The 27,856-nt window shown below is 45.4% G+C and overlaps 1 protein-coding gene across 2 annotated transcripts; it reads left to right on the top strand.

Moving 5' to 3' along the window:
* The first annotated feature begins 1,631 nt into the window (after positions 1 to 1,631).
* Positions 1,632 to 24,538, top strand: LOC102167556 (multidrug resistance-associated protein 4-like). 2 transcript variants are annotated; one of them, XM_021081977.1, is made up of 7 exons: positions 1,632 to 2,960; positions 4,924 to 5,074; positions 11,177 to 11,296; positions 12,476 to 12,586; positions 15,639 to 15,739; positions 16,820 to 17,011; positions 22,917 to 24,538. In XM_021081977.1, the coding sequence occupies exons 1-7, from the start codon at positions 2,898 to 2,900 to the stop codon at positions 23,109 to 23,111; spliced, it is 933 nt and encodes a 310-aa protein (XP_020937636.1). In that variant the 5' UTR covers positions 1,632 to 2,897; the 3' UTR covers positions 23,112 to 24,538. The 2 variants fall into 2 exon arrangements, with proteins under 2 accessions (XP_020937636.1, XP_020937638.1); XM_021081979.1 differs by lacking the exon at positions 1,632 to 2,960 and adding an exon at positions 6,801 to 6,898 and having other exon boundaries at positions 4,614 to 5,074.
* Positions 24,539 to 27,856: the final 3,318 nt, after the last annotated feature.

Raw genomic sequence — 27,856 nt, 5'->3', positions numbered from 1 at the left:
CTCAAACCGTGGTGTCCTGGGGGGTGGTACTGATGGTCTTTGTGGCTCTGTCTCTATTTTGCCCTCTTCAGTCCAGTTGCTGCACTTTTCTCTGTGACTTTGAGGTCCCTCCATTTCAGCTGATCTCCCTGTCTTTTAGGTGGCTTTCCAGGGTGTGGGCTCCTTTCCTCTTTCTCAGCTCCCTCTCAGGAGTGCCAGTCCCATCCAGATTCCTTCTCTCTCGCTCTCTTTTTTTCCCCTTTGTTCTACCCAGTTGTGTGGAGGGTTTCTTGCTCTTTTTGGAGGCTTAAGGTCTTCTGCCAGCGTTTAGTAGGTGTTCTGTGTGAATCGTTCTACATGTAGATTTTTATTTTTTATGTATGTGGGTGAAGGTGAGAGCCACATCTAACTTGTCTCTGCTGTCTTGATTGGACCTGTGAACCTCCCGCCGTTTAATGTAATTGCAACAGAGAAAGTCAAGCTTAACTGAGTCCCAAAGCATTGTATTGTAGCTGAGTCCCAAGTCATTACTTCCTTGCTCATTGGCTAGATCTGGAGAATTGTCAAATTTCTTCCATATTATGAAAAAACTCACCATGGCCTCTAGCAGTAAAGCAGTGTCTTCTTTTCCAGGTTTTTTGAGTGGGCAGGTTTTTAAACAAAACCATTAACATTTTTCACAAGAATAATTTTCTTTACTGTTTTTGTGTCTACCTTATTAATAATTCATTTAGATGCCAGCGAGGTTTGTCAGAAACAGCTTCACAGGACAGCATCCTTCCTGAAGATGAGAGGTGCTCATCACACTCCCTTCCTCAGGTGGTGGCGACAAGGTCCTCTGCCTTAGTCATCCTGACATCCCAACCAGGCTGCTTGTCTGCACCAGGAAAGCTGACCTGCAGTGGACCCAGGTGGATTTCCTGGGATTCACTAGTGTATGAAATCTAGCTTTCGTACCTCCCTTGATAGCATCACACCAGTTCATGGTGCATGATATAGAAAAGGTCAAATTGATCTCCTCTTTGGACTGTATTGAATAACTGTGTTGGTTTTGTTGACTCAGAAAAACTGATTCCACACATTTCCCCTTAGTCTCTCATAAAAGCCTAGTGATTTTACAACAGGAAGTCTTCACCAAGAAAAAGCAAAACCTGAAAAAGAAGATATGGAATAAGAAAAGAAACATCTCAAAAACTATTGACGTGCCTTCATTTCTTTAAGGTTATCAATCTTTGGAAGGCCTAGAGTTGGGAAGAAAATACAGAGAGGACAAAAATTATAGTAGGTATGAGGTTTACAGGTCATATTACTTTAAAGGTGCATCCTCAATCAAAATAGACTTGAGATACTATTTTTGCTTTGACCAGAGAAAAGCCACAGTCACTTTGGGGTATATGACATCATCTAAGAAAAATAGCACCTGCTTTTTTAAGTCCTTGTATAATATCAGCTGTGTCAGTGGTTCGAATGAGTGGCCTCTTAGGGTCCAACGTCATGAGCTTCTTAAGATTCTTTGGGTCCTTGGACTTAGTCGTAATGGACTTAGAGTTTCAGTTTGTTATGTATGAGCTGGTAAGCACTTTACCTGCATGATCTCATTTAATTCCCACCAGCATCCCTTTATTATTGTTGGTATATCCAGTTTTCACTATGATTGAGAGTAGGTGTAGGGCCTTACCCTCCCTGCTAATATCCAAGAAGGTTGGCCCTAAGCCCCATCTCAGTGCAATATCTGGCTAATGGAATTTCCATTCCAGGTTTAGGTTTTCATTCTCTGCAAACTAAAGAATTATTCTGAATTGTGATAAATCAGTATATACTCTCAAGCGAAATATTTCATCCAACAATTTTTTTTTTTGTATTTCTTCATGTGGGTTCATAGAATTTGGATAGAATTCCTAAATGCTATGCTCCAAGTAGGCTATAAGCACAGCAGCATAATGATGGCCTTTATTTCTTGATACTTTAGGACTTGGGTCACTTGCTTCTGGGTCACCATGTTTCTTTCTCCCCATCATTGTCTCTGTGACATAGTGTAACAGAGGCACAGAGGCACTGGCCATGGGGAGGTGGGCCATCAGATGAGCCTGAATTCCAGTTAGATATGGGCGGGGAGAATTGAGTGTGTAGCCTGGGTTATGCTCCTTGGAATTCCTGGGAGTGTGGAAGGAAGAAATGAGATTGGCCTCAAGGAAGGGATATTTGTCGTGCACCAGAATTTTGTTTCCTTCTTCAGAGAGTTGGCTCTTTGCTTAGATAGTATTTTTGTCTTCTACAAACTTGTATAAAGAGTTTGAGACAGCTGGCAAGAAAAGGTTCACAAATGTATGTACATAGATACATATAATTGTAAACCCATACCTTGTGTTTTACTTCCCTCGTTTTTGTAATGCCCAGTCCACTATGAGGCTGGCTATAGTATGACCTACAAGTAGAGACAAAACTCTTGCAGAAAGCCTCTTTGAATTGCTTCAGAATTTAGGGCCATGAGATCTAACGGACTTAACCTAACTAGGGAGCTTCTGAGAGCAACAGTTACCCACTGGTCCTTATGGCTACCAAGGAAAAACACTGACAGAGCGCCCCTGGAGCTCTGCTTCTTCTGGGCTGTGCCCACAGCATGTGGAAGTTTCCAGGCCAAGATAGAGCCCTTCATTTTGATCTTAGGTCTGCTTCCCAAGTAATCTGCCAGGCTGGGTTAGTCATAAAAGGCCCTCACCTGGGGAGAGCCAGATTATTGCAACTGGTGATTTTCCAATCAAATGATGTGAATCTGCTAAAAACTATAACTTGGATTTTTTTCATAATTGACATTTCATTAAGTTTTTTTTTTTTTCTTGTCAGCTAATGATGGCAAGCCAAGTGACTTTACCTAAGACCATACGCAGAAGCAACCAGAAGGACCCCTCCCCTTGAGCATGAAGGGCATAGCAGGGTGGGATGTGTCAGTTAATCCAGGAGCTGTAAGAAGTCGTACAGGCGTATGTATAACAGGGGAGAGGTCGGACAGCTCTATCTCCACTTACGGTTGGAACTTGTTCCTTCAGAATTCTATTCCTCTTCACTCTAAGTTTTATGTTGATACCGCAGCAGAGCCTGGGAGAAACAGGAAAAGCAAAGAGGTCTCCATCCAGATAATGCAGTTTGGTTTACAAGGGCTCCTGGCCACAAAGTCTCAGTTGTGGAAGTTTCCCTGCTAGCCCATCCCTCAGAGATGTGACTGGGTCCAGCTGCCCTGGGTGATGAGGTGGGAAGGCCCTGGGCTGGTGAGGTCAGGATGCAGGTGCTGGTGCTGAGAGGACCCAGAACAACCAGTGCTAAGTAGGAAAAAAACTCTTAACCTTCCTAACCCAGCTCTCTTGGTCAAAACTTCTATGACCTGTGATTACTCTCTGCACGTTACTCATGCCACACTTCCCTCTAAGAAATCCTCTAAGAAAAGCGTTCAGATATTCTTTCCTGTGTTTGCCCAGTGCTCTGCGCCTTGTCCAGATGGTCATGGGTTTATATCCATCTGGGATCATAAACTGTGGAGGCCTTGGCCCAGGCTGAGTGAATCTGTCCGTCCCCAGCAGCCCACCCCGGTTTCCTAGCACAGGGACACTGAGTGTCGCTTGAGTTCCCCTCACCTGAAGCTGTGCACCATGGTGTCATGCTTTTCGTGATAAAGATGGATACTTAAGTGAGAATCAGCCAGTGGCTTAGGTTTCTATTCTTCCTGCTGTATTTTTAGATCAAGGTCATTTCCTGAGATTTAAAATCACCTCGTGAGATGAGGTGATGATTAAGTGAATGCTCACTTAATGTTCACTTAAGACCTCTTGGCACAGTGCCTGGTATGCAGTAAACACCTGGTAAATGGCATCTGCTGTTAAATCACCATTAGCCTTTGAAATGGACATTTAGATACTTAGCATAATGAAAGAAAGCTGGCTTATATGGTGGGGCAAACTTAAATATGTCAGAGTGGCTCATAACCTGGGCTCCCTGGCTCTGTGACTTATGCTTTGCCGTCTCCACCAAGTTGCTTTTCCTCTCCCTGTGCCTCAGTATTTCCATCTGTAAAATGAGACCATACTGTTACTCAGTAGTGCTGCTGTGAGGAGTAAGGAGGTAATAGGTGTGAAGTACTGAACGGGTGGCCCTGTACACAGTCCGCACTCAGTAAATGTTAACTATGGGTAGAAGACCAAGAAAAGGAGTTTCTACTTCCAAAGGTCAACATGTGACTTTTTCCCTACCTTTCTGGTCACTAAATTTATAATTAGCCACTTTATCTCTACACATGTAGCAGAGGCTTCTGGATCCCTCATCTATGCTACCTACTGACACCTGCTGACTCCTGATAATTGGGATTCAAGCCCTACACTCTGAGCCTCAAATATTCTCCTCTGTTAAAAATAGCAATGCCATGGAGTTCCCGTCGTGGCTCAGTGGTTAACGAATCCAACTAGGAACGATGCAGTTGCGGATTCGATCCCTGGCCTTGTTTAGTGGGTTAAGGATCCGGCGTTGCCATGAGCTGTGGTGTACGTCACAGACGCAGCTCGGATCCTGCGTTGCTGTGGCTGTGGTGTAGGCTGGCGGCTATAGCCCCGATTAGACCCCTAGCCTGGGAACCTCCATATGCTGCGGCAGCGGCCCAAGAAATGGCAAAAAAGACAAAAATAAAAATAAAAAATAAAAATAAAAATAGCAATGCCTGCTTCATAGGCCCCTTGTGTATCAAAGAGCTGATACCTAGAAAGATCTTATTGGAGTTTTTGATGCACATAAACATGAGGACCACCTGTAATTTTATTTCTTTGACGGTAAAGCATTCCCTGCCACTCCAACAAGTCCTTTGCGGAATGAAGTTTAATCCTAACTAAACAAACCATTAAAGTTTATCTTTGCAAAGAATCCTTGGTAGAGAGGCCTCTGTATCTGTGTTTCCTATTTCAGACATTTCTTCTTGTGATGGGTGTGGTGGGCGTGATGGTGGTGGTGATTCCTTGGACTGTGATACCCCTGATTCCACTTGGCATCATCTTCTTTGTTCTTCGGAGATATTTCTTAGAGACATCACGAGATGTGAAACGCCTGGAATGCGCAAGTGAGTACCTGGGCTCTCGGGGTGGGATGGAGATACAGGCTGGCTTCCATTTATGCCGTAATTAACCAGACCCTGAAATCCTGCAGGTTCTGTCTTCTGGAATTTCTCACCAAGTGAACCTTAGGTAACTGAGTATTATGGCCACTGGGAGTCAGTGTGGCCCTTATGGCACATGGAACTGGTGGCGAGTGAGCTGCAGCTTTGCGTTTTAGCACAAGGAGGAATGTGAGCACCATGAGGACGGGGCCTGTTTCTGTCTTGTTCATGACATATGTCCGAACAGAGCTGCCACTCAGTAAATGTTTCTCTAGAAAAAAAATATTTTATCCTGTTGGAACTAATGTAGAAGGAAAATAAGGGAATTTTTCTTCCCCTGAAGTTACTAGAAATATAAAGGAAAGAAAGACTAGATAAAGGAGAGGAGGCATCAGGAAATATATGTTAGAAGTGATATATTTGAAAAATAAATTGTTTTATATGTTCAAAAGGCAAATTAGTTGCAGTTGCTAAATATTTTGAAAAGATAAGCCCTGTTCTTTTCAGGTTTGCTCTTTGTTGTCACCAGTAATTGGTGTTAATGCCACAGTGTTTGTGGTCCTCCCTCCCCAAGGCTGGTCATAGGAATGGATGCTGAGAATAATCCCCTTGGGAGGCCCTGGGAGGGGGCGGTGTCTGTTCAGCACACATGTAATCTATTGCTCCGTTTGACTGCCTAGATTTGGAATATCATCATTTCTAGTCTACAAGTAATCAGAGAGGCTGAAATTCATTGTTAATGTACCAACACATTTCATCATTATGAAAACCAAAAAGCATGAGACTAGAATTGTTACATTCTTTTTAAAGGTCTATGAGTGATTGCCAAAAAGTAAAAAAGGAAGATGTTTGTATCCAAAACCTCAACCATGGATAGTTCCTGCGAATTAATACCAACTGAACTTTCTGGAAGTCAAGCCAAGAAGAAAAGCCTTTTGAGTCCCATAGTTTTCTATATCTATTAAGTGGAGTAATCTAAATTCATCAAGACAAAGAAGTTTTTTTGTTGTGATATTTGCATGCTTTGTTTTTAGTAATACACGCTTAAGAGGCACTTGTCCTGAGCATTTGAGTAAAGGATGGTGGGCCTCAGTTTCCTAAAAGCTATAGAAACGTTTCTCACTCATCAAGGGGAGCAGCTCAACCCCCTGAGGTCTGGTTTGTGAGGAGTCTGAATGGACAGCGGAGCAGCGGAGTCCAGGTGTGTGTGACCATGTGACGTGGTAGGAGGCAGGACCTGGGGAGGCAGGAGAGGAAGTGAGAGCTCCATCCAGCCTTCTGCATAGACAGGGCCTCAAATGTTTTGTGACTTGAGGCCACTTGTGAAGTGGAGTCACTCAGCAGTCTTGTTGCAAAGCAGTTTTCTGGTACATTACAGGAGGGGTAGTTCCAGAAGGAATGTTTGCCAGAGATCTTTGCCTGGGACAGGGGCCACCTTCTGTCCATGTGGTCATGGAGAGAAGGACACCCCCTGAGGCTTTTTTCAAGAAGCAGTAGAGGATTTTTTCAGTGTTTGATCTGGAGGGTCTGAGAACTTTGGCCTCATGTGTGTGGAATGTTGAGATTTTTGGTACCCTAAATAGGCTGCAGGAGTTGGACAATGAATTCAACCCAGATGCTCCCTCCTCCACACCCCAGATAACCAAGTGTGGTGGATGGTTGATTAGAGCTGTTTATGTTTTCTCTCTAGGTGGTGGGTCTGTGCCATAACAACAACACCACTATCTTCCCTATGCAGTAACCGACAGTGTGTCTTAAGGCCACTGTTGGAGCCACCAGCAAAAGAAGGTATAACCCTGCTTCATCCTTGTGCTCTGAGGGACCACTGAAGTCCCAAGATTTATTTTCAGATCCTGTTGCTTCATCTTAATGAAAGGTCTACAGCTAATTATAATTTTTTCCCCCATTTGCAAAAGTGGGTATAGTAACAGTCACTTATGGATCCCTGCATAAAACCAGCAAGGCCTTATGTTGCCTTTTTCTGATCAGCTCTATTCCTTTAGCTGTGCCCGAATGATGAAGCCACATCCACATTCTGTCTGAAAGGTGCTGTAATCAACTACCAGTGTCTGCCATGGGCGCCGCTAGGGAGGATTAGCATGTGTGACATGTGTATTCAGACCATGGAGTCTCAAGTCTGCTGTTTTAAGTGTTCTTAGGCCAGTTTCCCAGGGACTTTGTTCAGCTTCAGGTACTTAATAAGATGCACAGGAATGTGAAGGCTGTTGGATGTTAGCTGAGTAAGATTTTGGGTTTTCTAAACATAAACAACAAAGTCTAGGGAAAAGTGCCTGTAGTCACACACGAGAATCCTTAACCCTGATTACTCTCCCTCTGAGACAGTGTGGCTGTGATTAAAAGCACAGCCTTGGGAATCAGAGAGTTGGCTGAGTAGGTGGGTTAACTGACTGACTCTTGGGCAGTGTGTGCTCTTAATCCCTCAGTCTGGTTTTCTCTCTGTCAAGGATATATCAATACCTGCCCTCTGTGGTCTCATGAGGATTTCTTGAGTTGATGCTTATAAAGTGCTTGCCAGCTGCTCTCAAAGGCATAGAACCTTGAACATGAGGGAAGTAACATTTTAACAACTCGTGGGCATCACGTAGCGTGAACGATAACCCGCAGCAGGACTGTCAGCCTGGGGGCCTTGCATTCAGCTCCCTGCCCTCCCCCTGCCAGGGAGGATCTGCAGGCCTTGTGGGGGTGTGTCCCCAAGAGTCCCCAAGGTGGTGTAAACACAGCCGTCAGTCATGCGAACTGTAGGGTTACAGGTGTCTGTGACTGCGGACTGAGGCCATGGCTGTGACGTAGTCTCTTTCAGAATAGCGAGCTCAGTCTTTGTGGGAAAAGGATGTTACTTTGGGCGAGATAATGCAAGAGCCTTAATTTTAGCCTAGTTTTCTTTGCAGACTCTCCAGTTCATGCACCCTGGTAGCTTGGTCAGTCGTAAGTGGGTTTGGAAGAAACAGGATAACTTTTCGTGGGTCTAGATTCCTGCTGGATTCTGTGCCTCTTTGGCATGAGGTGAGGTAGGTGATGGGGTGTTTGGTGTCCCCAGCGTTCAAGGCTGAGATGACACCTGATTTCTAAAGTGCATTCCATCCTCCATCCCTGCTGGAAAGAAGCACCTGCAGCTTTGATCTCCTGAGAAGGGAAGCAGGTGAGGGTGGCCAAGCTGAAGAGTTCACCCCAGGACTCTCCCTGGGTGACCAGCATGTCTGCTTCCTTCTCAGAAGCCTTGTCTGTGATGAGTAGTGTTGACGTCACAGCGTTTGCTCTGGGATGAGAGCAGGGTTCTAGTGAGTTCTCTGTGCTCTCTGGGGCTGGACTCCTGGCCCCTCCTGACAGGATAATGGGCCCCAGAATTCTCCCGCATTGTCCCAGTGACCCCCCGCCCCCCGCTTCCATATGGACTGAGTTCTGGGGGCGGGTTGGGACACCTGCTGGGGCTGCAGGAAAGGCCTGATCAGAGCTTCCAGCCTTCCTTACTTGGAGCATGAGTTCAATCTGTGTTCATGCTGCTGTGTTAAAAGTGCAAAGTTAAAGGAAACTAAAATAAATAAAATTAAAAGTCCCTCAATAGAATGAAGGGAAAGAGCAGTGTGGCTGCTGGAATAAGACCCCAAACCTGCAGCTGGCCGGTCAGAAGCTCCAGCGAGTCTCTTATGGCTCTTTGTCTGACTTTGATACAAGAGGTAATGTTAGGTCATGTCCCGGTTCAGAGAAGGATTTTTTTCATGAGCACACCATCACAGGTGAGGGTCCCTAATAGTGAAGGTTCCTGGTTAGATGTCCTAGTGGAAAAAGCCCCAGCCTGAGCTGGTCACTGGCCCACGGCCGAGGCTGTGCTCCCCCAGCCCAGGGCTTCCCACCCTCTCTGAAGCCCAGTGTCTCACAGGAGGAAGCTGCTCCATCCTTGCTTGCAGATCAGGGACACTAAGCACAGAGGAGGTTCTGTGTCTTGGCCCATTTGTACCCAGCACCCCCAACACATGCAGCGCCCATGTGCACATCGGTGCTGAGTGAACTGCCCCCAGACAGGCATTTGGATGCCAGGCTAAGGAATAAGGTCCTGAAAATAATTTGGAGTTTTCCCCCTTTCATTGCTGTCCCCTCCATCATTTTCTAACATCTCTGTAGCCCCCTGTGAGTTGTTACCTTCCCCTAAACACCTAGGTTTTGCTGACACACCTTCTCTGAGACACGTGGGTACTAAGTGCCAAGTCAGTGTTTCCTGCTGATAAAGCACAAGTTATCACTCATCCCGGACAGAGGTCACAGGCTCCGAGTCTGCCCTTGACCACAGCGAGTTACAGCCTGGTTCACGGTGGGGAATGAAAGCCGTGAGGGCTCCTCCCTGCCCAGCAGCCTGAGCCCACCTCTTCCCTGATGGGCAGGAGCCTGGCCCTGGTGCTGGTGTTCAGTGGGCTCTTAGGGCAGACGGCAGGGAGACGAATGGCCAGTCATGTGCCACCAACTCCTAAACCCATGTGAAGTCTCTCAAAAGAGAATGGCCGCTAAGGCCACCGTCTGCTTCTAAAAGGGTGATGATGTGAGTGTCACATGCCACAGGGACCTCCAAATGCCAGGACAGGTATCCAGCAGGGTAGTTATAAAAACATCCATCAGGTTCCCAGAGCAGAAGTCATAATAATTCAAAGACAACTTGGCTGCATGGGTCCTGTGGGCACAAGGGCCCTGTGGTACCAGGTGCTCTGTGACCCATGTAGCACAGGTGCAAGGAAAGTCCCAGGATGCAGGGCGATGGCAGACTGTCCCCTCACCTTTTTTATCTCACACCTGTCCTGGGCCTGGCACTGTTCCAGTTTGGGGGACATACCAATTTCATCCCAGCCCTCAGGTTACTCACCTAAGGTGGGGACAACACACAGCTCCTCAAAATTCAGTGTGGTTAGGGTTAGGGTCACGGAGAATTAAATCTGAAGATACTACTCACTGAGAAATTCGTAAATAGTAATTACACAGGAATAAAAAGACTCAAATGTTGCCACATGCAGCAACGTGATGTACGTAGAGAATGTTATTCTTAGTACAGTAAGTCAGAAATAAACAAATACCATATGAGATCACATATGCAGAATTGAAAAAATAAGACAAATGAATCTCTATTCAGAACAGAAACTCTGCAACATCGAAATCAAACCCACAGTTATCGAAAGGGAGAGGGTCAGAGGAGGGAGGGACAGAAGAGGAGTGTGGGGTTAACAGATCCGCACCACTGCACATCAGATAGGGAGCAACCAGGGTTTACTGTGCAGCCCGGGGAGTTTTATTCAGGATTTTGTAGTAACCTCTAATGAAGTGTAATAGAAAAACCTCAATTACTTGCTATGTTCCTGAATGTAACATGACATTGTAAACCAACTACACATCAGTAAATTAAAAACAATTAGTGAATAGTTTCCACCTGGGATGTGTCCGGGAAGAATTTGGAGGGAGGTGTGTTTGAGGGGGACCTTGATGGATGAGTTAGTGAAGAAAGAATTTTGTGATCTTGGGGTTCCTGTTGTGGCTCAGTGGTTAACGAATCCAACTAGAAACCATGAGGTCGTGGGTTCGATCCCTGGCCTAGCTCAATGGGTTAAGGATCCTGTGTTGCCATGAGCTGTAGTGTAGATCACAGATGCGACTTGGATCCCTTGTTGCTGTGGCTTAGGCATAGGCCAGCGACTACAGCTCCAATTCGACCCCTAGCCTGGGAACCTCCATGTGCCATGGGTGAGGCCCTAGAAAAGACTAAAAAAAAAAAAAAGGAATTTCATGATCTAAATGTAGCTGTGATTTGGATTTGGTCAAAGAGGGGTTCAAAGAGAAGCTTTCATTTCCAAGGTGTTAAAGTGAAGCTGATGTGAACAGGAGTTTGAGGTTCACACGGAGGGTCCTCTCCAGAAGGGATGTCATCCCTCCTCCCCCAGACAATCCCCCAGGAAGCCCCAGATGTGCCCTCTGATGGGATGTGTGACCCTAGAGCAGGGGAGGCAGTGGGTTTCCTGGCATCTATCCTCCCTGACCTGCTTTGTCATGTCTCTGTCTCTGCTTCCCCAGCTCGGAGCCCGGTCTTTTCCCACTTAGCATCTTCTCTCCAGGGACGCTGGACCATCCGGGCGTTCAAAGCCCAACAGAGGTTTCAGGAGCTGTTTGACGCTCACCAGGATTTGCACTCAGGTCTGTGAGTTTCTGGAAATGATTCAAAGGAAGAGATGAGCTGCCTTCTGAGGTCTGACCTCCCCCTCAGGTGGCCCTGCTGGCCAGCACCTCTCTCTGTGCCTCCCCGCCCCACCCCTGTCCCCCTCTGCACATCCTCCCCCTCCCCCACCCTCTCTCTCAGCTTCCCCTCTGTGCTCCCCTCTGCCCCTCACAGCCCTGCTTTTCTCCCCTGACTGCCTTGCATTGTCCTTCCATCATGGTCTCTGTGGCTTTCTGTCCCTTTAGGGCAAGGATCAGCCAACTTTTTTTGTTTTTTAGTGGGAAAGATCAACATGAAAAATATTTTAGGCCCTATGCACTGTTTTGTCTGTGTTGCATCTACTCACCTTTGCTATTGTGGCACCAAAGCAGGCAACGATTATCTATCAGCCAATGGTCATGGCTGTGTTCCAATAAAACTCGATTCACAAACCAGATATGGACTGTTCTTAGACCAAAGGCTGGACTTTGACAACAGTATTTTCAGAGCGTGCAAGGTGGCAGAAGTGATTGAGGAAAATAATTTCCTGGTTTCGCCCCACTTGGTGTGTATTATTCTTTGTATCCATGATGTTTTTTCTAGGGTAGAAATTTCAGAATTTCTTCTAAGTCTGTGAAATCCTTGCCCACCTTTCCATTCAATCTTTATTATATTTTGTAAGAGAACATTTTCAGGGCAACCTTCAGATCCTTTTAGCTGATGGTCATTTAGATACTGGCCCTTAAGACTAAACATGCGCAGGTCCCTGCCGTGAGCACAGAAGGTGCTGCAAACAGTGGGAGCTGTGCTCTCTGCTTTCAGAGAACCAGGAACCATCGACTTGTGAGAGGAAGAATCTCCCTTGAGGCCCCAGCCCTGCAGGAAACACACCAGTGAGACCATTTTCCATCATTGTCCTTATGACCGTATTTCTGTTATAACCTGTGGGTTGAGGTTTTCAGCACACGCTTCCCACAAGCCCCTGTACTGATTCCTCTGTGTCCCACATGTTGTCTGGTGTGAGAGCCTAGATTTCTGGAATCTTCAGGTTCCTTGAGGGGATGACTTTGTGTAAAAATCTCCTGTAGCTCAGCTGAGCAACATGCTCCGTCTCATGAGAAGCTGCTAACGTGTTTTCTCTGCCTGTTCATTGTCCTTATTTTGGTTCATGAATCCAGAGGCCTGGTCCTTGTTTCTGACCACATCCCAATGGTTTGCCCTGTGCCTGGATGCCATCTGTGCCGTCTTTGTCATTGGTGTTGCCTTTGGGTCCCTGTTTCTGGCAGAAAGTAAGTACAGATATGGGTAACTATTTGTGGTATGATTACAGTTTATGGCTTCATATTTATTAAATTAAACTCTTGCTAACTTGCCTAATATCATATACTCTTTGGTTCTTTTGAATTGTATTGAAGTGTTGGCAGCTTGTGATTCTGAGTGTGGCCTGTAGAAGGGAGTCATTTGATTCTTGATAAGACCTTTTATTCTTCTATCTCTCTTTGAATGGGTTGACGTCTATGCAACTGTAGCAGACTGACTTCTGAACATTCTAGGTCGTGTCCCATGGTTGGGAGGAGAGAACCAGGTTCACCTTTAAGCCTTGTGTCCAGCTCAGGGCTTTGGGGTTTAGTTTTGGGGCCACTTGGATCTGGTGGTTGAAGGTGCCTGGTGCAGTGTGGGGAGAAGATTCTCTGTAGGAATGAGCAGTCTCCTCCCTGCTCTGTGGGCACCAGATGAGCAGGTGTTGGCATGGGTTATATGGAGTCACCCTCCCTTACTCCTCCATGGTAACAACACAGAATCACGGTCTTTAATGATGGATCAGGAGTTCCTGCCCTGGCACAGTGGGTTAAGAGCCTGACTGCAGTGGCTTGGGACACTGTGAAGGTGAGGGTTTGATTCCAGCCTGGCATAGTGGGTTTAAGGATCCGGTGTTGCCACAGCTATGGTGTAGTTTGCAGTTGTGGCTCTGATTCAGTCCCTGGCCCAGGGAGCTTCCATGTGCCACAGGTGTGGCCATAAAAATAAAAAAGAAATAATACTCTCATTATATGCAAGTGATTTAAATATTACAAAGGCGTCTTCTTGGTAGAGTGACAGAAGGAGCTGGGCTTGGGAGAAGAACAGGACTGACTTATTCTCTCCAGCAGGTAGTTCTGAGAAAGTTGGAAGCTGCATGTGAATCAGTGAAGTTAGAACATACCCTCAAACCATACACAAAAATAAACACAAAATGGCTTAAAGATTTAAATATATAACATGACACCACAAAACTCTTTCTTACACGAGAACATAGGCAAACCATTCTGTGCCATAAATTGTACCAATATTTTCTTTCTCTTTTTTTCTTCTTTGCTTTATTGGGCCATACTTATGGCATATGGAAGTTCACAGGCTATGGGTCGAATCAAAGCTGCAGCTACCGACCTACACCACAGCCATAGCAACTTGGATCTGAGCTGCATCTGCCACCTACGCCACAGCTCACGGCAACACCAGATCCTTAACCCACTGAAAGAGGCCAGGGATTGAACCCACATCCTCGACCCCCATTCTTGTGGACACTAGTCTGGTATTTTACTGCTGAAACACAACAGGAACTCCCATACCAATATCTTCTTTCTCTCTCTCTCTCTCTCTCTCTCTCTTTTTTTTTTTAGGGCTGCACCTGTGGCTTATGGAAGTTCCCAGATTAGGGGTCGAATTTGACCTGCACCACAGCCACAGCAATGCCATATCTGAGCCATGTCTGTGACCTACACTGCAGCTCATGGCAACTCTGGATCCTCAACCCACTGAGCCAGGCCAGGGATCGAACTTGCATCCTCTTGGATGCTAGTCAGATTCGTTTCCGCTGATCCACAATGGGAGCTCCGACAACTCCCATTCCAATTCATTGTCTTAAGTTAGTCTCCCAGTGCAATGGGAATAAAAGAAAAAAAAAGGGGGAGAGGACTAATAAAACTTACAAGCTTTTGTACAGCAGAGGAAGACATAGACAAAATGAAAAGACCATCTGTGGACTGGGAGAAAATATTTGCAAATGATGGGACCGACAAGGGCTTCATTTCCCAAATATGTAGACACCTCATACAACTCAATAACAAAACCTAAACAACCCAATTGGAAAATGGGCAGAAGACCTAGATAGCCATTTCTCCAAAGAAGACATACACATGGCCAGTAGGCACATGTAGAGATGCTCAGCATTGCTAATTTTTGGGTAAGTGCAAACCAGAACTTCAATGAAGTACCTCCAAACACCATTCAGAATGGCCATCATTAAAAAGTCTACCAGTGACAAATGCTGGGGATGGTGTGGAGAAAAGGGAACCCTTCTACACTTTTGTTGGGAATGTATGTTGGTGCAGTCATTATGGAAAACAGTATGGAGGCTCTTCCCAAACACCTAAAGGTAGAGTTACCGTATGATCCAGCAATCCCACTCCTGGGCATATACGCAGAGAAAAACCATAATTTGAAAAGATACGTGCACCCCTATGTTCACATCAGCACTATTGACAGTAACCGAGACATGGACACAATCTAAATGTGCATTAACAGATAAATGGATAGAGAAGATGTGGCAGAGGAGTTATTATTGTGGTTCAGTGGGTGAAGAACCTGATTAGTATCCTTGAGGATTTAGGATTGGTCCCTGGCCTCACGCATGGTGTTAAGGATCTGGCATTGCTGCACTCTGTGGTGTAGGTCACAGATGCAGCTCGGACCCAAGTTGCTGTGGCATAGGATGGCAGTTGAGGCTCTGATTTGACCTCTAGGCTGGGATCTTTCATATACCTCAGGTGCAGCCATAAAAATAAAAAGAAGAAGAAGGAGATATGGTATATTAGAATACTGCTAACCCATAGAAATGAAATAATGCTATTTCCAGCTACATGGACGGACTTCGAAATTGTCATACTAAGTGAAGTAGGTCAGAGAAAGACAAATACCATATGATATCACTTATATTTGGAATCTGAAATGTAAGACAGGTGAGCTTGTTTATGAAACAGATACAGACTCACAGACATAAAGAACAGAACTGTGGTGGCCAAGGAGGAGCGGGGGAGGGGGCGGGGATGGATGGACTGGGAGTTGGGGGTTAGCAGATGCAAACTGATACGTGCAGAATGGAGAAACGACAAGGTCCTACTGTACAGCGTGGGGAACCGTATTCCGTATCCTGTGGTAAACCAGGATGGCAAAGAATGTGAAAAAGACTGTATGTATAACTGAATTACTGTACAGCAGAAATTATCACAGCATTGTAAATCAATAAAATAAATTTAAAAAGGAATGGCGCTGACCTCATTCCTCCTCTTCATCCTCTTTTAGCTTTGAATGTCGGGCAGGTGGGCCTGGTGCTGTCTCTCACCCTCACATTCATGGTGATGGTCCCGAGGTGCGTCAGGCAAAGTGCCGAAGCCGAGACTATGGTAAAGTGTTTATCTTAACCTTCTTAGCCTGTTCTAGTCTCCTTGCCATCAAATGGTATAACATCAATTCTTATGTGAAATATTAAAACTGATGTTTCCACATTGTAGGTAACAGAATTTTCTAGGTTCTTCTCCCATCTGTTTAAAGTTAATATGGAATAAAATATAATCTTTTTCTCACTCTGTGGGTGCCAGGTCAGCAGGTTTTCTGTTCATCACATGCTGTCTTCACATGTAATAAATGTCTCTGTAGGAAGGAGATTCTGAAATCCTGGAAAGAGTTAAAGTTGGTTTCTTAGAGGCTTATTTATTCTTGTTTCTTAATTGGTAATTCCTCATTTTTGACAAAAGAAGAATGTAAGGTTTTGAGATTGGTTGTTTAATAGGTATCCCCCCCCCAGCCAATTTTAGCCTTTATTCTTGTATGTGTTGAGCTCCTGAATCTGCAGGTGTCCCTTCTTTCTGGCAGGATAAGCCCTGTCTCAGAATGTGCTGTCTGAGGTGTTGAGTGAATGGTCATTTAGGAGGCCTTAGGAAGTTTGTAAATTATCCCCTTTTTTGAGTATTTGAAACTTCTTCTAAAAGGAGAAAAACAATATAAACGAAATGTTTCCATTGCATTCTTCACTTTTGTAGAGAAGGTGACTAGTTATTAAAACGAGCTTGCTGACCGTCCAGTTCTGTTCGTCATGACAGATGCCCTTCTGTACCACACATTACGGATTAGGGTCCATCACTATCCCTTCCTTTGACACAACTCTCTTGTTTTTTTATTCAGGTATGAAAAGTGGATCAGTAAAGTCTTAGCATTCAGTTCTCTAGTTCTTTTGGTTTTAATACAATGTTGAAGGAAGTGGCCGTAAGTGACAGTGTTACAGGACGATGAACAAGTTTGCAAATCATCAAAGGCCTCATCAGACGCCTCCTTCTGTCCTTTGGCAATGATAAGACCTTGGATAAACTTAACCAGAGAAAAGCAGATAGGAAGATAAAAAAAGCAAAAGATCTCGTTTACAATCTCTGAACCTCCGTAAACAAGACCCTTTGTTCCTAACCCACGTGATGTCATGTGTCTTTCAGATGATTTCAGTAGAAAGAGTGACTGAATATAGAGACCTTGGGAAAGAAGCACTCTGGAGATACAGGTATCGTCCACCGCCATCCTGGCCTCATGAAGGATTGATTATCCTTCGTGACGTGAGCTTCGGGTACAGCTCAGATGGGCCTCTGGTACTGAAGGACCTGATATCATCGATTCCCCCAAGAAGCAAGGTTTGTTTAAGCCATTTGCCTCATTCATAGTCCAGCTAAAGGTTGAGCACCGCATGTGCTGTTGTCCACTCCAGCAGAGGCTGTGGGGCAGCTTGTGTCCACCAGAGAAGAGCCCAGAATCATGACTCAGTGGGGGGTGAGGAACCAGGGCCCCCAGCTGGAGTCAGCACCCAGAGACTTGCTCAGAGTCAATGAAAGCACATGGAAGGGAGCAGGGAAGACACACGTGGGAGACGGCAGAGGGCGTGTGACCTGGTCCTGCCAGCATCCCTGCCTGCTGGCGGTGTCCCTGTCACACTCAGCTTTTGGCCCTCGGTTGGGACCAAGGCCGGGTCCTGACAGAGATTAAACCAGAGCAGACACGGCGTCAGCAGCTCTTTGGCACTGCCGTCTCCCCCAGGTCCTTGCTCACATGCGGTCCCCGTGCTCAGGTCATAGTTGTTCTTCCAGAACCCCGTGTCCTCCCAGCGCCCCGTGTGCGCAGCTGCCCCTCAGCCTTGGAGCCCCTTCCCTCCTGTCATCCGGCTGCTGAAAGTCTTCTCCTGTTCAGAGTCAGCTCTCTTGCACCTGCCTCTTCAGGCTCCTCTGTGCTTCCACAGCATCTTAGAGAGTCTTTTCAGATAGAGCTTATGGTGCATCTGTGGTTGGGTGATTCATCAGCTCAATTTCAAACCGTCAAATGAAGTTCCTTAGAAAGCATGGTTTACGAGTCATGAAAAATTGCCTATGGGTAAGAAAGGACTTTACTGGAAGGTCTTGTTCGAATGCTATTCTTTTGTCTTTTTGCTATTTCTTAAGCCGCTCCTGCGGCATATGGAGGTTCCCAGGCTAGGGGTCCAATCGGAGCTGTAGCCACCGGCCTACGCCAGAGCCACAGCAATGCGGGATCCGAGCCGCGTCTGCAACCTACACCACAGCTCACGGCAACGCCGGATCGTTAACCCACTGAGCAAGGGCAGGGACCGAACCCGCAACCTCATGGTTCCTAGTCGGATTCGTTAACCACTGCACCACAACGGGAACTCCCAAATGCTATTCTGAATCGAGGTTTGGGTGAACCCCTCTTGTGACTGAGCATGAGGCTCTAGAAAGTTCTGTGCCATTTACTTTAGAGTTTTACTCATGTTTGTACTATGAAAATTGTGCCTTTACATTGTAATCCAGCTCTATGTGATCCTAATGCACTTATTTGCCTCTGTTGAGTGTAGTCTGGGGCCCATCCTGCTGTCCGGCCTTCCCCACACCAGCCTCCTGCAGGGACGGGAGGTGTTTCACCCCAGGCTCGGTCCTGCCTGGGCTCAGAGTCAGAGACAGCCCCGCGTAGCAGTGCCTGTGAGGCTCTCTCGCCACTGATGGGATCAGACATGGGTCTCGCTGCCTTAGGCAGGGCCACCGGTCTACTGGGCCTGTTTCTCGGGCACCTTGAGCCCCACTTAGCTTTAGATTCTTAAGGTTTCTCTCCCAGCCCGGCTGTGGGTGCTGGGTCTTCCCGCTGACAGCCAGCCCACCTGAGACGTCAGCCCTCTGAATCACCCACCACATTATAGTCACCTGTGTCCCTGTCATGCTTTAACCGTTTGGCAGTAAGATCTCTATGGTCGGTAGGCTCCTTTAACTGCAGCTACACCCCCCCCCCCACTTTCTCTGTTCTGGCTACACAGAGAGACATGATAAGGTACCAGGCCATCGAGGTGATAAGGAGGCCATGAACAGAATGGAAAAGAGGCTGACACTGTGGCTTTGAGTCCTGTCTGTGACATATGAGCTCTGTTATTTGAGGCAGACTAGTTAATCTTAAAAGCCTCGGCCTTTTCTTGTGCAAAATGGAAGTGATAGGCCTTAACCTCCTGGATAGCTGTACAACATAAATAAGACACATAAAACAGCCAGCATGGAGTTCCCCTTTTGGTGCAGCAGTAACAAATCCAACCAGTATCCATGAGGACACAGGTTTGATCCCTGGGCTTGCTCAGTGGGTTGGGATTTGGTGTTGTGGAGAGCTTGGGTGTAGGTTGCAGCTGTGACTCGGATCCTGCATTGCTGTGCCTGTGGCATAGGCTTGCGGCTGTAGCTCCAGTTCGGCCCCTAGCCTTGGATCTTGCTTATGCCACAGTTGCAGTCCTAAAAAGCAATAAATGAATGAATGAATGAATAAAAACCCAGCATAGAGACTGGCACAGAGTAAATGCTTGGACAAAGAGAGCTGTCATTTTAATCGAATGTAAAATGACCATAACCACTTTCCCTGGGTAAATTGTTGTCTGTTCATGAATATGAGGGGTTGGCCACTTGAAATTGTATTTATGGCTCTAGGATCCATCTAATGTGTCTCTCTGTCCAAATTATCATTATCTAAATATTATGGTAATAGATTTTTCCATACATTTCTCTAGCCTGCGTTAAAAATCTCAGCTCCCTACTGAATGCCTCTTTCTGTTCAGTACATCACAGGTCATACGAATAGTACAAAGTCAAACAAATAGTTTGACTTTATGTAGATCCTGCTGTCAACATATACAGTCCAGTTGAAGATGTGAGAAAATGGCTCTATCAGCTGTGTAAGATAGAAGGTGGTCGTGATGTGTATAGACGTTTAGGCAAAGATGATGTAACATCTGTTTCGGTTGAGAGACGCCTACATGATGGGTCAGGTAGAGCATTTCCGAGGACTGAGGCATATGAGACAGACTTAGTGATGCGTGGCTAGGATTTCAGCAGGTGGCAATGCATGGGACAGGCATTCTGGGAGGTGGGACCAGCATGAGCACAGGCACAGTGTCCTGATCCTGTGAGTGAAGAACTAGGCCCCTGCAGAGCATTCAGGGAACAGAAGTAGCAGGTGCAGAGCACCCATTGTCACGGTCCTTCCTCACCCCTACCCAGTGGTCCCAAGGGAGCTGACTCTGAGATGAAGGACGGAGAGGTTGGTGGGGACAGTTTCATAGAAGAGACTTCCTGGGGCAGAGTGACAGGCAGACTCCTCCCTGGAGTTTGGAGCTCCCAGGCCTGTGGTCGTGAGCAGCCCACAGGCAGTGTCCCTGTCCTATCTCGGCCATTGACCCAAAGTCTACAGATGTCCCAGTTTGCACGGATGGGTCAGTTTCAGTAGAGCTGATGGTGTGGGAACCTCCACACTTTCTCACAGCCGCGTTCTCACCCGTGTCCCGATGCGTGTCGATGTGGCTATGAGGACACCCAGAGACACCGGCGTGCCTGGTTTATTCTGCTTCCCAGGCAGTGCATGTTCTACAAATGGAACATTTGTGGCAGCCCCGTGTCAAAAAAGCCCATCGATGCTTTTTTTCCTACAGCATTTGCTCACTTTGTGGCTCTGTGTCCATTTGGGTAATTCTTGGACTATTCCAAACCTTTCCATTATTATATTTGATATGGTGATCTGGGATCTTCATTCTTTAATGCTACCACAACCCATTGAAGGCTCAGTTGATGGCATTTTTTTGAGCAATAAAGGATTTGGAAATTAAGGTTCGTAGAATGTTTTTCAGACATAATGCTGTTGTACACTTTGTAGAGTGCGGTTTAGTGTAAACGTAACTTTAACATGCACAGAGGAACAAAAATGCATATGACTCGCTTAATTTTGTGCTACTCACTTTATTGTGTCTGAAACCAAATCTGCAGCGTGTTCAAGGTCTGCCTGCACCCAGAATATGTGAGTCACATATATACACATGGGACCTGCCTATGTACAGAGAGTGGCCCATCTGTATTACATAAATTAGAGTTTAACTTAACATACAAAGTAGCTATAAAGATAATAAAGTTAGCTAGACCCACTTTTCTTACATTTAATCTCTATAAAGACAAATTCTTTAATTTTTTTGGAAATGCCATGATTGATTTTACAGACTGAGATTTGAAACTTCACAGTTATTCAAATGAGACAATATGAAAAATTCCCATTTGGAGTTCCCCGATGGCCTAGCCTAGTGGTTGAGGATCAGCATTATCACTGCTGTGGCTCCGGTTTGATCCCTGACATGGGATCTTCTGCACGCCTTGGGTATAGCCAAAAAAGAAAAAAAAAAAGTCCCTGTATTCTGATAACAGTGCTCAGAAAGATTTAGTTCTTCTCTGTTTAAAGCCATGAGTTTTTTAAATTCACTGGATTAATTTACAAATGATTGAAAATATGTCCTGGACCCCCCACGGGTTCCAGATTCCTAAATAGAGATGAATTTCTCTCTTGGGAAGATCCCACCAGGGAATTATGCAGTTGGGCGAGCTTATTGATAAGACAGGCCAGTTTCTCTACACACGTTTGAATGCACACAGCTAAAAGCCAGTATTTACAGCATAGTTTATTCCTCACCAGCATTTTACCTGCATTATATCGATTCTTTAATCTTATTATTAATGCACTTAATTTCTCTCTGCTTTGGTTTTAATAACTAGACTGATATTTGACATGTATCTTTCCAAGATACAATTGTTAACTATTAATTGGTTTATAAAATGCCTTTTGAACTGCTCTGATGAAGGTCTCCTATAAATAGGAGATTTCTTTGTGTAGTTGTTCTTTTTTTTTTTTTTTTTTTGTCTTTTTGCCATTTCTTGGGCCGCTCCCGCGGCATATGGAGGTTCCCAGGCTAGGGGTCGAATCGGAGCTGTAGCCACCAGCCTACACCAGAGCCACAGCAATGCGGGATCCGAGCTGCGTCTGCAACCTACATCACAGCTCATGGCAACACCGGATCGTCAACCCACTGAGCAAGGGCAGGGACCGAACCCGCAGCCTCATGGTTCCTAGTCGTATTCGTTAACCACTGCGCCACGACAGGAACTCCTGTGTAGTTGTTCTTGACCTTATTATGTGTTTTGTGTCTACTGGCTACTGACTTTTAAGGGACTGAAACCTTTGCTTTATAATTTCAAGATTTTTCCTTTCAAGATAGAATATCATTAAGATATTTAATATCAGGAAGTGATTTATTTTCCCTACCAATGAATAATCCCTCTTAAATAATAGATGCCTGAGAAGGTATTATTTATGTACAAAACTTCCGACTTGTTGATCTTTGTAAAATTGCCTACATAATTTTCAAGGTCAAAGTGCCCAGACAGTAGGACTAAAGCTAATTCAATGAATTGTATCTAATGGAATGATTATTTATATCTAAAAGGTATAGACTTATTTTAAAATCTACAAAAATGCCAAGACTGGACTTAAATATATAAAAAAGATAGGAATCTGAACAATAAATAAATAAAAGTTGACTTCCTATGAACCACCTAGGAGACTGGAGGCATTTCACTGGCACTAGATTGATTTTACTATTTTGTTATTTTTAATTTTTTTGGTCTTTTTGTCTTTTCAGGGCTGCACCCTCAGTATATGGAGGTTCCCAGGCTAGGGGTCTAATCGGAGCTGTAGCCACTGGCCTACGCCATAGCCATAGCAACGCCAGATCTGAGCTGCGTCTGTGACCTACACCACTGCTCATGGAAATGCCGGATCCTTAACCCACTGAGCGAGGCCAGGGATCAAATCCGCAACCTCATGGTTCCTAAGATTTGTTTCCGCTGCGCCACGACAGGAACTCCTGATTTTGTTATTTTTAACTCTTTTGGAGACTAGGTGTTCTCAACCAAGGGACATTTGTCAATGTCTGACATTTTTGGTTGCCACAGTTGTGGGGGTGCTTCTGGTATCTAATGGGTAGAGTCCAGGGATCCTGCTGAACATCCTACAGGACACAGGACTGGCCTCCAGTGCCCCCCCTACCCTGCAAAAAAAAGGAATTATCTGACCCATAATGTCAGCAGTGCCATGGCTGAGAATCCTATAGACAGATCTCTATATAGAACTTTTAAACTTTATCTTCAGTAATCAAAGTTTTGCTGCCTACTGTTAATTGTTAATCCCTCCTGGATCTCTTTACAGGTTGGCATTGTGGGAAGAACAGGAGCCGGAAAAAGTTCTCTCGTCTCGGCCCTTTTCAGATTGCCGGAACCCAATGGTATAATTCAGATTGATGGGATCTGGACACGCAACATTGGACTTTACTATTTAAGGAAGAACATGTCAGTCGTACCTCAGGTGGGCATCGCAGAGCATTCTCTCGTGGTCTTTTCATAAGGCACCTAAGTTTAATTGCTTTTAATTTGATTGTTGTTTTTTCAAATTGCATGAAGCCGTTGATCTTTTCCCTCCCAATAGAGCACGTTTTTAGCAGCAGATATTTTCAACAGTTATTTTCATCCGATATAAAGTTTTGTTTGTTCATTCATTTGTACGTGATTTGTTTGATAACTTACCCAGATGGATATCTGGACTCTTCCACTGATAGCCGTATCATTCTGAGGAAAAAACATATAAATGGTTCGTTTAGCACTGGAGAGGTTCCTAATGGGAAACACGAATTTTAAGTGTCTTAATGATGAACCTTTGCTATAGGAAATAAAGCCACCCTTTCAAAAGTGATCATCTCCCTGGAGGGCCTTCTGTGAAACAGTGCTTCTTTGAGAATTATAGAGTGTGTGGGTGCTTTGGGGAGACATTGAGAATTCAGCCATTCATCAGCGAGTAGAACCAGGGAGGCCGTAGAGAAGAGTGAGGAGGAGCACGGGACTCGGATCCCATCTCTGTGCTCCTCAGGCTTCTCCCCCTCACAGGGCAGCTCGCAGTGCCACCCCCTGGAGCTGTTGTGAGGACTGAACAGGTCCGTGCGTGTGGAGAGCTTCCTGCAGACCCCATGCCTGGTTGCTGTGACGGTGGAGCCTTGACGTGACCCTCTCTTCCTGGGCTCTGACTCTCTTCTCTTTTCTTCTGCTTCTTTAAAATGTGTGTTGTTCAGGGAGTGTTTGGAGATTGGATTATATGCACAGCAGACGTTCCTGTCATTCCTTTTGGTTCATCCACTCAAATAATTCAGAGACTATTGATTGAGCAATTACTAGTCTCTCATAAAATAGTCAAGGGCAACATAGGCTCTATGCCCACATCTTCCATCCTGCCCTCTGCTTTAACAGACTTGCTGTTTTTCTTTAATTTTTTTATTTTGAAGGATATATAGATATAGATATAGATATAGATATTGTTGTTCTTCTAACCTCTTGAGATGAGAAACACAGGGAAGAGTCAAGACAAAAGGCTCAGACAGATGTGCTTCCTGGAGTGCAGGTACAGTGAGCTCTTAAATGCCTGTTTAGTAGGAAGCATGTAGGACATGGCACCAAAGGAAGGAGAACGTGGACGTGTGTCCTGTGACAGCACAGCTACTGCCACCCTCCCCTGACCTCTGAAATACCTAGAAGTGGTATGAGTACTTTTGAAAACAGGATATTTCTTTTAGACCACAGTGAGACGCCACCTCACACCCCTTATGATGTCCACTATCAAGAAAATAAAATGAGTTTTGGTGAGCATGTCAGCAAATTGGAATCCTGGGAGTTTCCGTCATGGTGTAGAGGAAACAAATCCGGCTAGTATCCATGAGGATGTGGGTTTGATCCATCCCTGTCCTCGCCTAGTGGGTCGGGGATCTGGTATGGCTGTGAGCTGTGGTTTAGGTTGCAGACGGATCTCGGATCCCAAGTTGCTGTGGCTGTGGTGTAGGCTGGAAGCTGTAGCTCAGATTCAGCCCCAAGCCTCGGAACCTCCATATGCTGTGAGTGTGGCCCTTAAAAAAAAAAAAAAAAAAAAAAAAGAGAAGAAAAGAAAAAAAAGGAACTGGAATCCTTGTGCCTTGCTGGTAGGAATGTAAAATGGTGCAGCCACTGTAGAAAACAAGATGGAGTTTCCTCAAAGAAGTTGAAAATAGAATTATTCTATAATCCAGCAGTTCTGCTTTGGGGTATAGATTCAAAAGAATTGAAAGCAGGGTTTTTAAGGGATACCTGTATATGCAAGTTCATAGCAGCATTATTCACTGTAGCAAAAAGGTGAAGACAGAATGTGGTGCAGGAGTTCCCTAGTAGGATTTCCTGTTGTGGCTCAGTGGTTAACAAAGCCGAAAGGCATCTGTGAGCACGGGTTTGATCCCTGGCCTCGCTCGGTTAAGGATCTGGTGTTGCTGTGGCTGTGGTGTAGGCCAGCGGCTACATCTCCAATTCGAACTCTAGCCTGGGTACCTCCAAATGCCATGGGTGCGGCCCAAAAAAGAACAACAACAACAAAAAAAAGAGTTCCCTGGTGGCCTAGCGATTAAGGATTCAGCACAGCCACTGCTGCAGCTTGTGTTTGACCCCTGGCCTGGGAATTTCTTTCTTTCTTTTTTGGTCTTTTGGCTATTTCTTTGGGCTGCTCCCGTGGCATATGGAGGTTCCCAGGCTAGAGGTCGAATCGCCAGCCTACGCCAGAGCCACAGTAATGTGGGATCCAAGCCGTGTCTGCAACCTACACCACAGCTCACGGCAACACTGGATCCTTAACCCACTCAGCAAGGCCAGGGATCAAACCGCAACCTCATGGTTCCTAGTCGGATTCGTTAACCACTGCGCCACGACGGGAACTCCTGGCCTGGGAATTTCTGCATGCTATGGGTGCAGCCAGAAAAAAAAAGTAGTAGAAAAAAAAATAAATATGGTGCATGTACAAACAATGAAATAGTTATCATCCCTATAAAGGATGGAATTCTGACACATGTTCCAATACAGAGAAACCTTGAGGGTGTTATGCTAAGTGAAATAACCAGTCGCATGAGACAGATACTGCATGATTCTACTAATGACAGGTACCTAGAGTAGTCAGTTCATGGAGACAGGAAGTAGAATGGTGGCTGCCAGGAGGTGGGGGAAGGAGAGTAGGGCGTTCTTGTTAAATGGTACAGAGTTTGAGTTTCGCAAGCTGAAAGGAGTTCTGTGGCTGGATGCTGGTGTTGGTTGTGTAACAACGTGAATGTGTTTAATACTACTGATCTGTACACCTGAAAAATGGTTAAGGTAGTAAATTTTCTGTGTATTTTAATCACAGTAAAACATTTTTAAAGATATCGCTTATGGGAGAAATAGAAATAAATTTTAGCACATAAAATCTCTCTGTTAAAAGATTCCCTGTTATTTGATTTCACGACTTAGTGATTAACGAAAACAGATGAGTTTGCATTCTCAGGTTTTATGTTTTGATTGTACCCACTTCTGACATGGGCCAACTGAAACTAGGTAGTAGAAATGATGAGTATGCCTGAAAGGCCTTTTATGTCCTTGGATGAAAGGATTGAGAAATGTGCCCCTGTGTTTTTAATGCTTCTTAATAAGAAAAGTTTTATGCTTGTGTACAGAAAAGAATTCTGTAAACTAAGAAATAATGTAGGTTCTGTTCCTAATGTTTGGAAGCACATCTGAGCAAAGGCTAAACAGACCTTGGCAAGAGCAGGTTTCGGTTCTATTGGTTTCTACCCTACTTTGGAGCATGCTCTACACACACACTCTGCATGCTTATGAAACCCTGCTAAGCTTTGTATCCACACAGAAAAGGCTCACCAAGCATTGTAAACACAGAACCTTTATTATTCCACTTTTATTTTGGGAGCTGCTGCCTCACAGATTTGTTGTGAGGATGCTGCTGGGTGAGGAAGCGTTTGTTGTTGGGGACGCTCAGTCAGAGGCAACTATTATTATCCTTAAGGATCAAGGCACTGACCATTTAGGTATTTTTCTTAAGTAAATAAAGTAACAGAGGATGGGATTAAGATGGCGGAATAGAAGGACTGGAGCTCAACTTCTCTCCTAAAAACAACAAAATTCACAACTAAAGACTGAGCACACTTCACCAAAATGGACCGGAAACCTTAAAAAAGGTACCCTACTCCAGAAAAAAAAAGAGGAGGCCACATCAAGAGGTAGGAGGGGTGATTTCGTGATATAAACAACCCCATACCTCGTGGGTGGAAAGCTCCACAGACTGGAAACTAACTGGTTCACAGAGACTCACCTACAGGAGTGAGAGTTCTGAGCCACACATCAAACTCTCACATGTGGGGATCTGGCACTGGGAGAAAGAGCCCCAGAGCATCTGGCATTGAAGGCCAGTGGGGCTTGTGCTGTGCGCAAGAGCTCCACCAGACTGGGGGAAACGGAGACCCCATTCTTAAAAGGCGCACACAGACTTTCACATGCACTGAGTTCCAGGGCAAAGCAACATCTCCAAGGGAATCTGGGTCAAACCTGACCGCAGTTCTTGGAGGACATCCTGGGAAAACAGGGGTGAATGTGTCTTGTTGTGAGGGAAGGACATTGAAAGCAAAGCTTTCGAGAATATTCAGCAGCAGTGCCTTTCTCTGGAGGTGGCCATTTTGGGAAAATCTGGCCCCACCCGTCAGCCAGCTGCTGAGAAGCCCCAGGGCAAACAACAACCCAGGTGGGATCACAGCCCTGTCCCTCAGTAAATAGGCTACCTAAAGACCCCTCAGGCACACAGCTGCCTCTAATCCCAGCCAGAGACTAAGCCCCACCCACCAGAGGGATTAGAATCGGCTCCTCCTACCAGGGGGCAGGCATCAGCCCCTCCCATCAAGAAGCCTACACCAAGCCCCAATACTGACTTCAGCCACAGGGGGCAGACATCAGAAGTAAGAGTGGCTACAATTCTATTATCTGTAAGAAGGTCACCACACCAAAAACCTATAAAAACGAAAAGACAGAGAACTGTAACTCAGATGAGGGAGAAAGGAAAAACCCCAGAAAAACAGCTAAGCCCTGAGGAGATTCTCAGCCTCCAGGAAAAAAACTTTAGACTGTTGATGCTGAAGATGATGCAAGACATTGGAAATAAACTGGAGGCAAAGATGGATAACTTACAGGAAACACTGACCAAAGAGATACAAGATATAAAACTGAAACAAGAAGAGATGCAAAATACAATAACTGAAATAAAAAATTCAC

The sequence above is a fragment of the Sus scrofa genome, unplaced genomic scaffold (assembly GCF_000003025.6).
Source record: "Sus scrofa isolate TJ Tabasco breed Duroc unplaced genomic scaffold, Sscrofa11.1 Contig31, whole genome shotgun sequence".
NCBI lineage: Eukaryota > Metazoa > Chordata > Mammalia > Artiodactyla > Suidae > Sus > Sus scrofa.
Note: the sequence above shows the minus strand (reverse complement) of the source record. Positions and strands in the feature narration are given on the sequence as shown.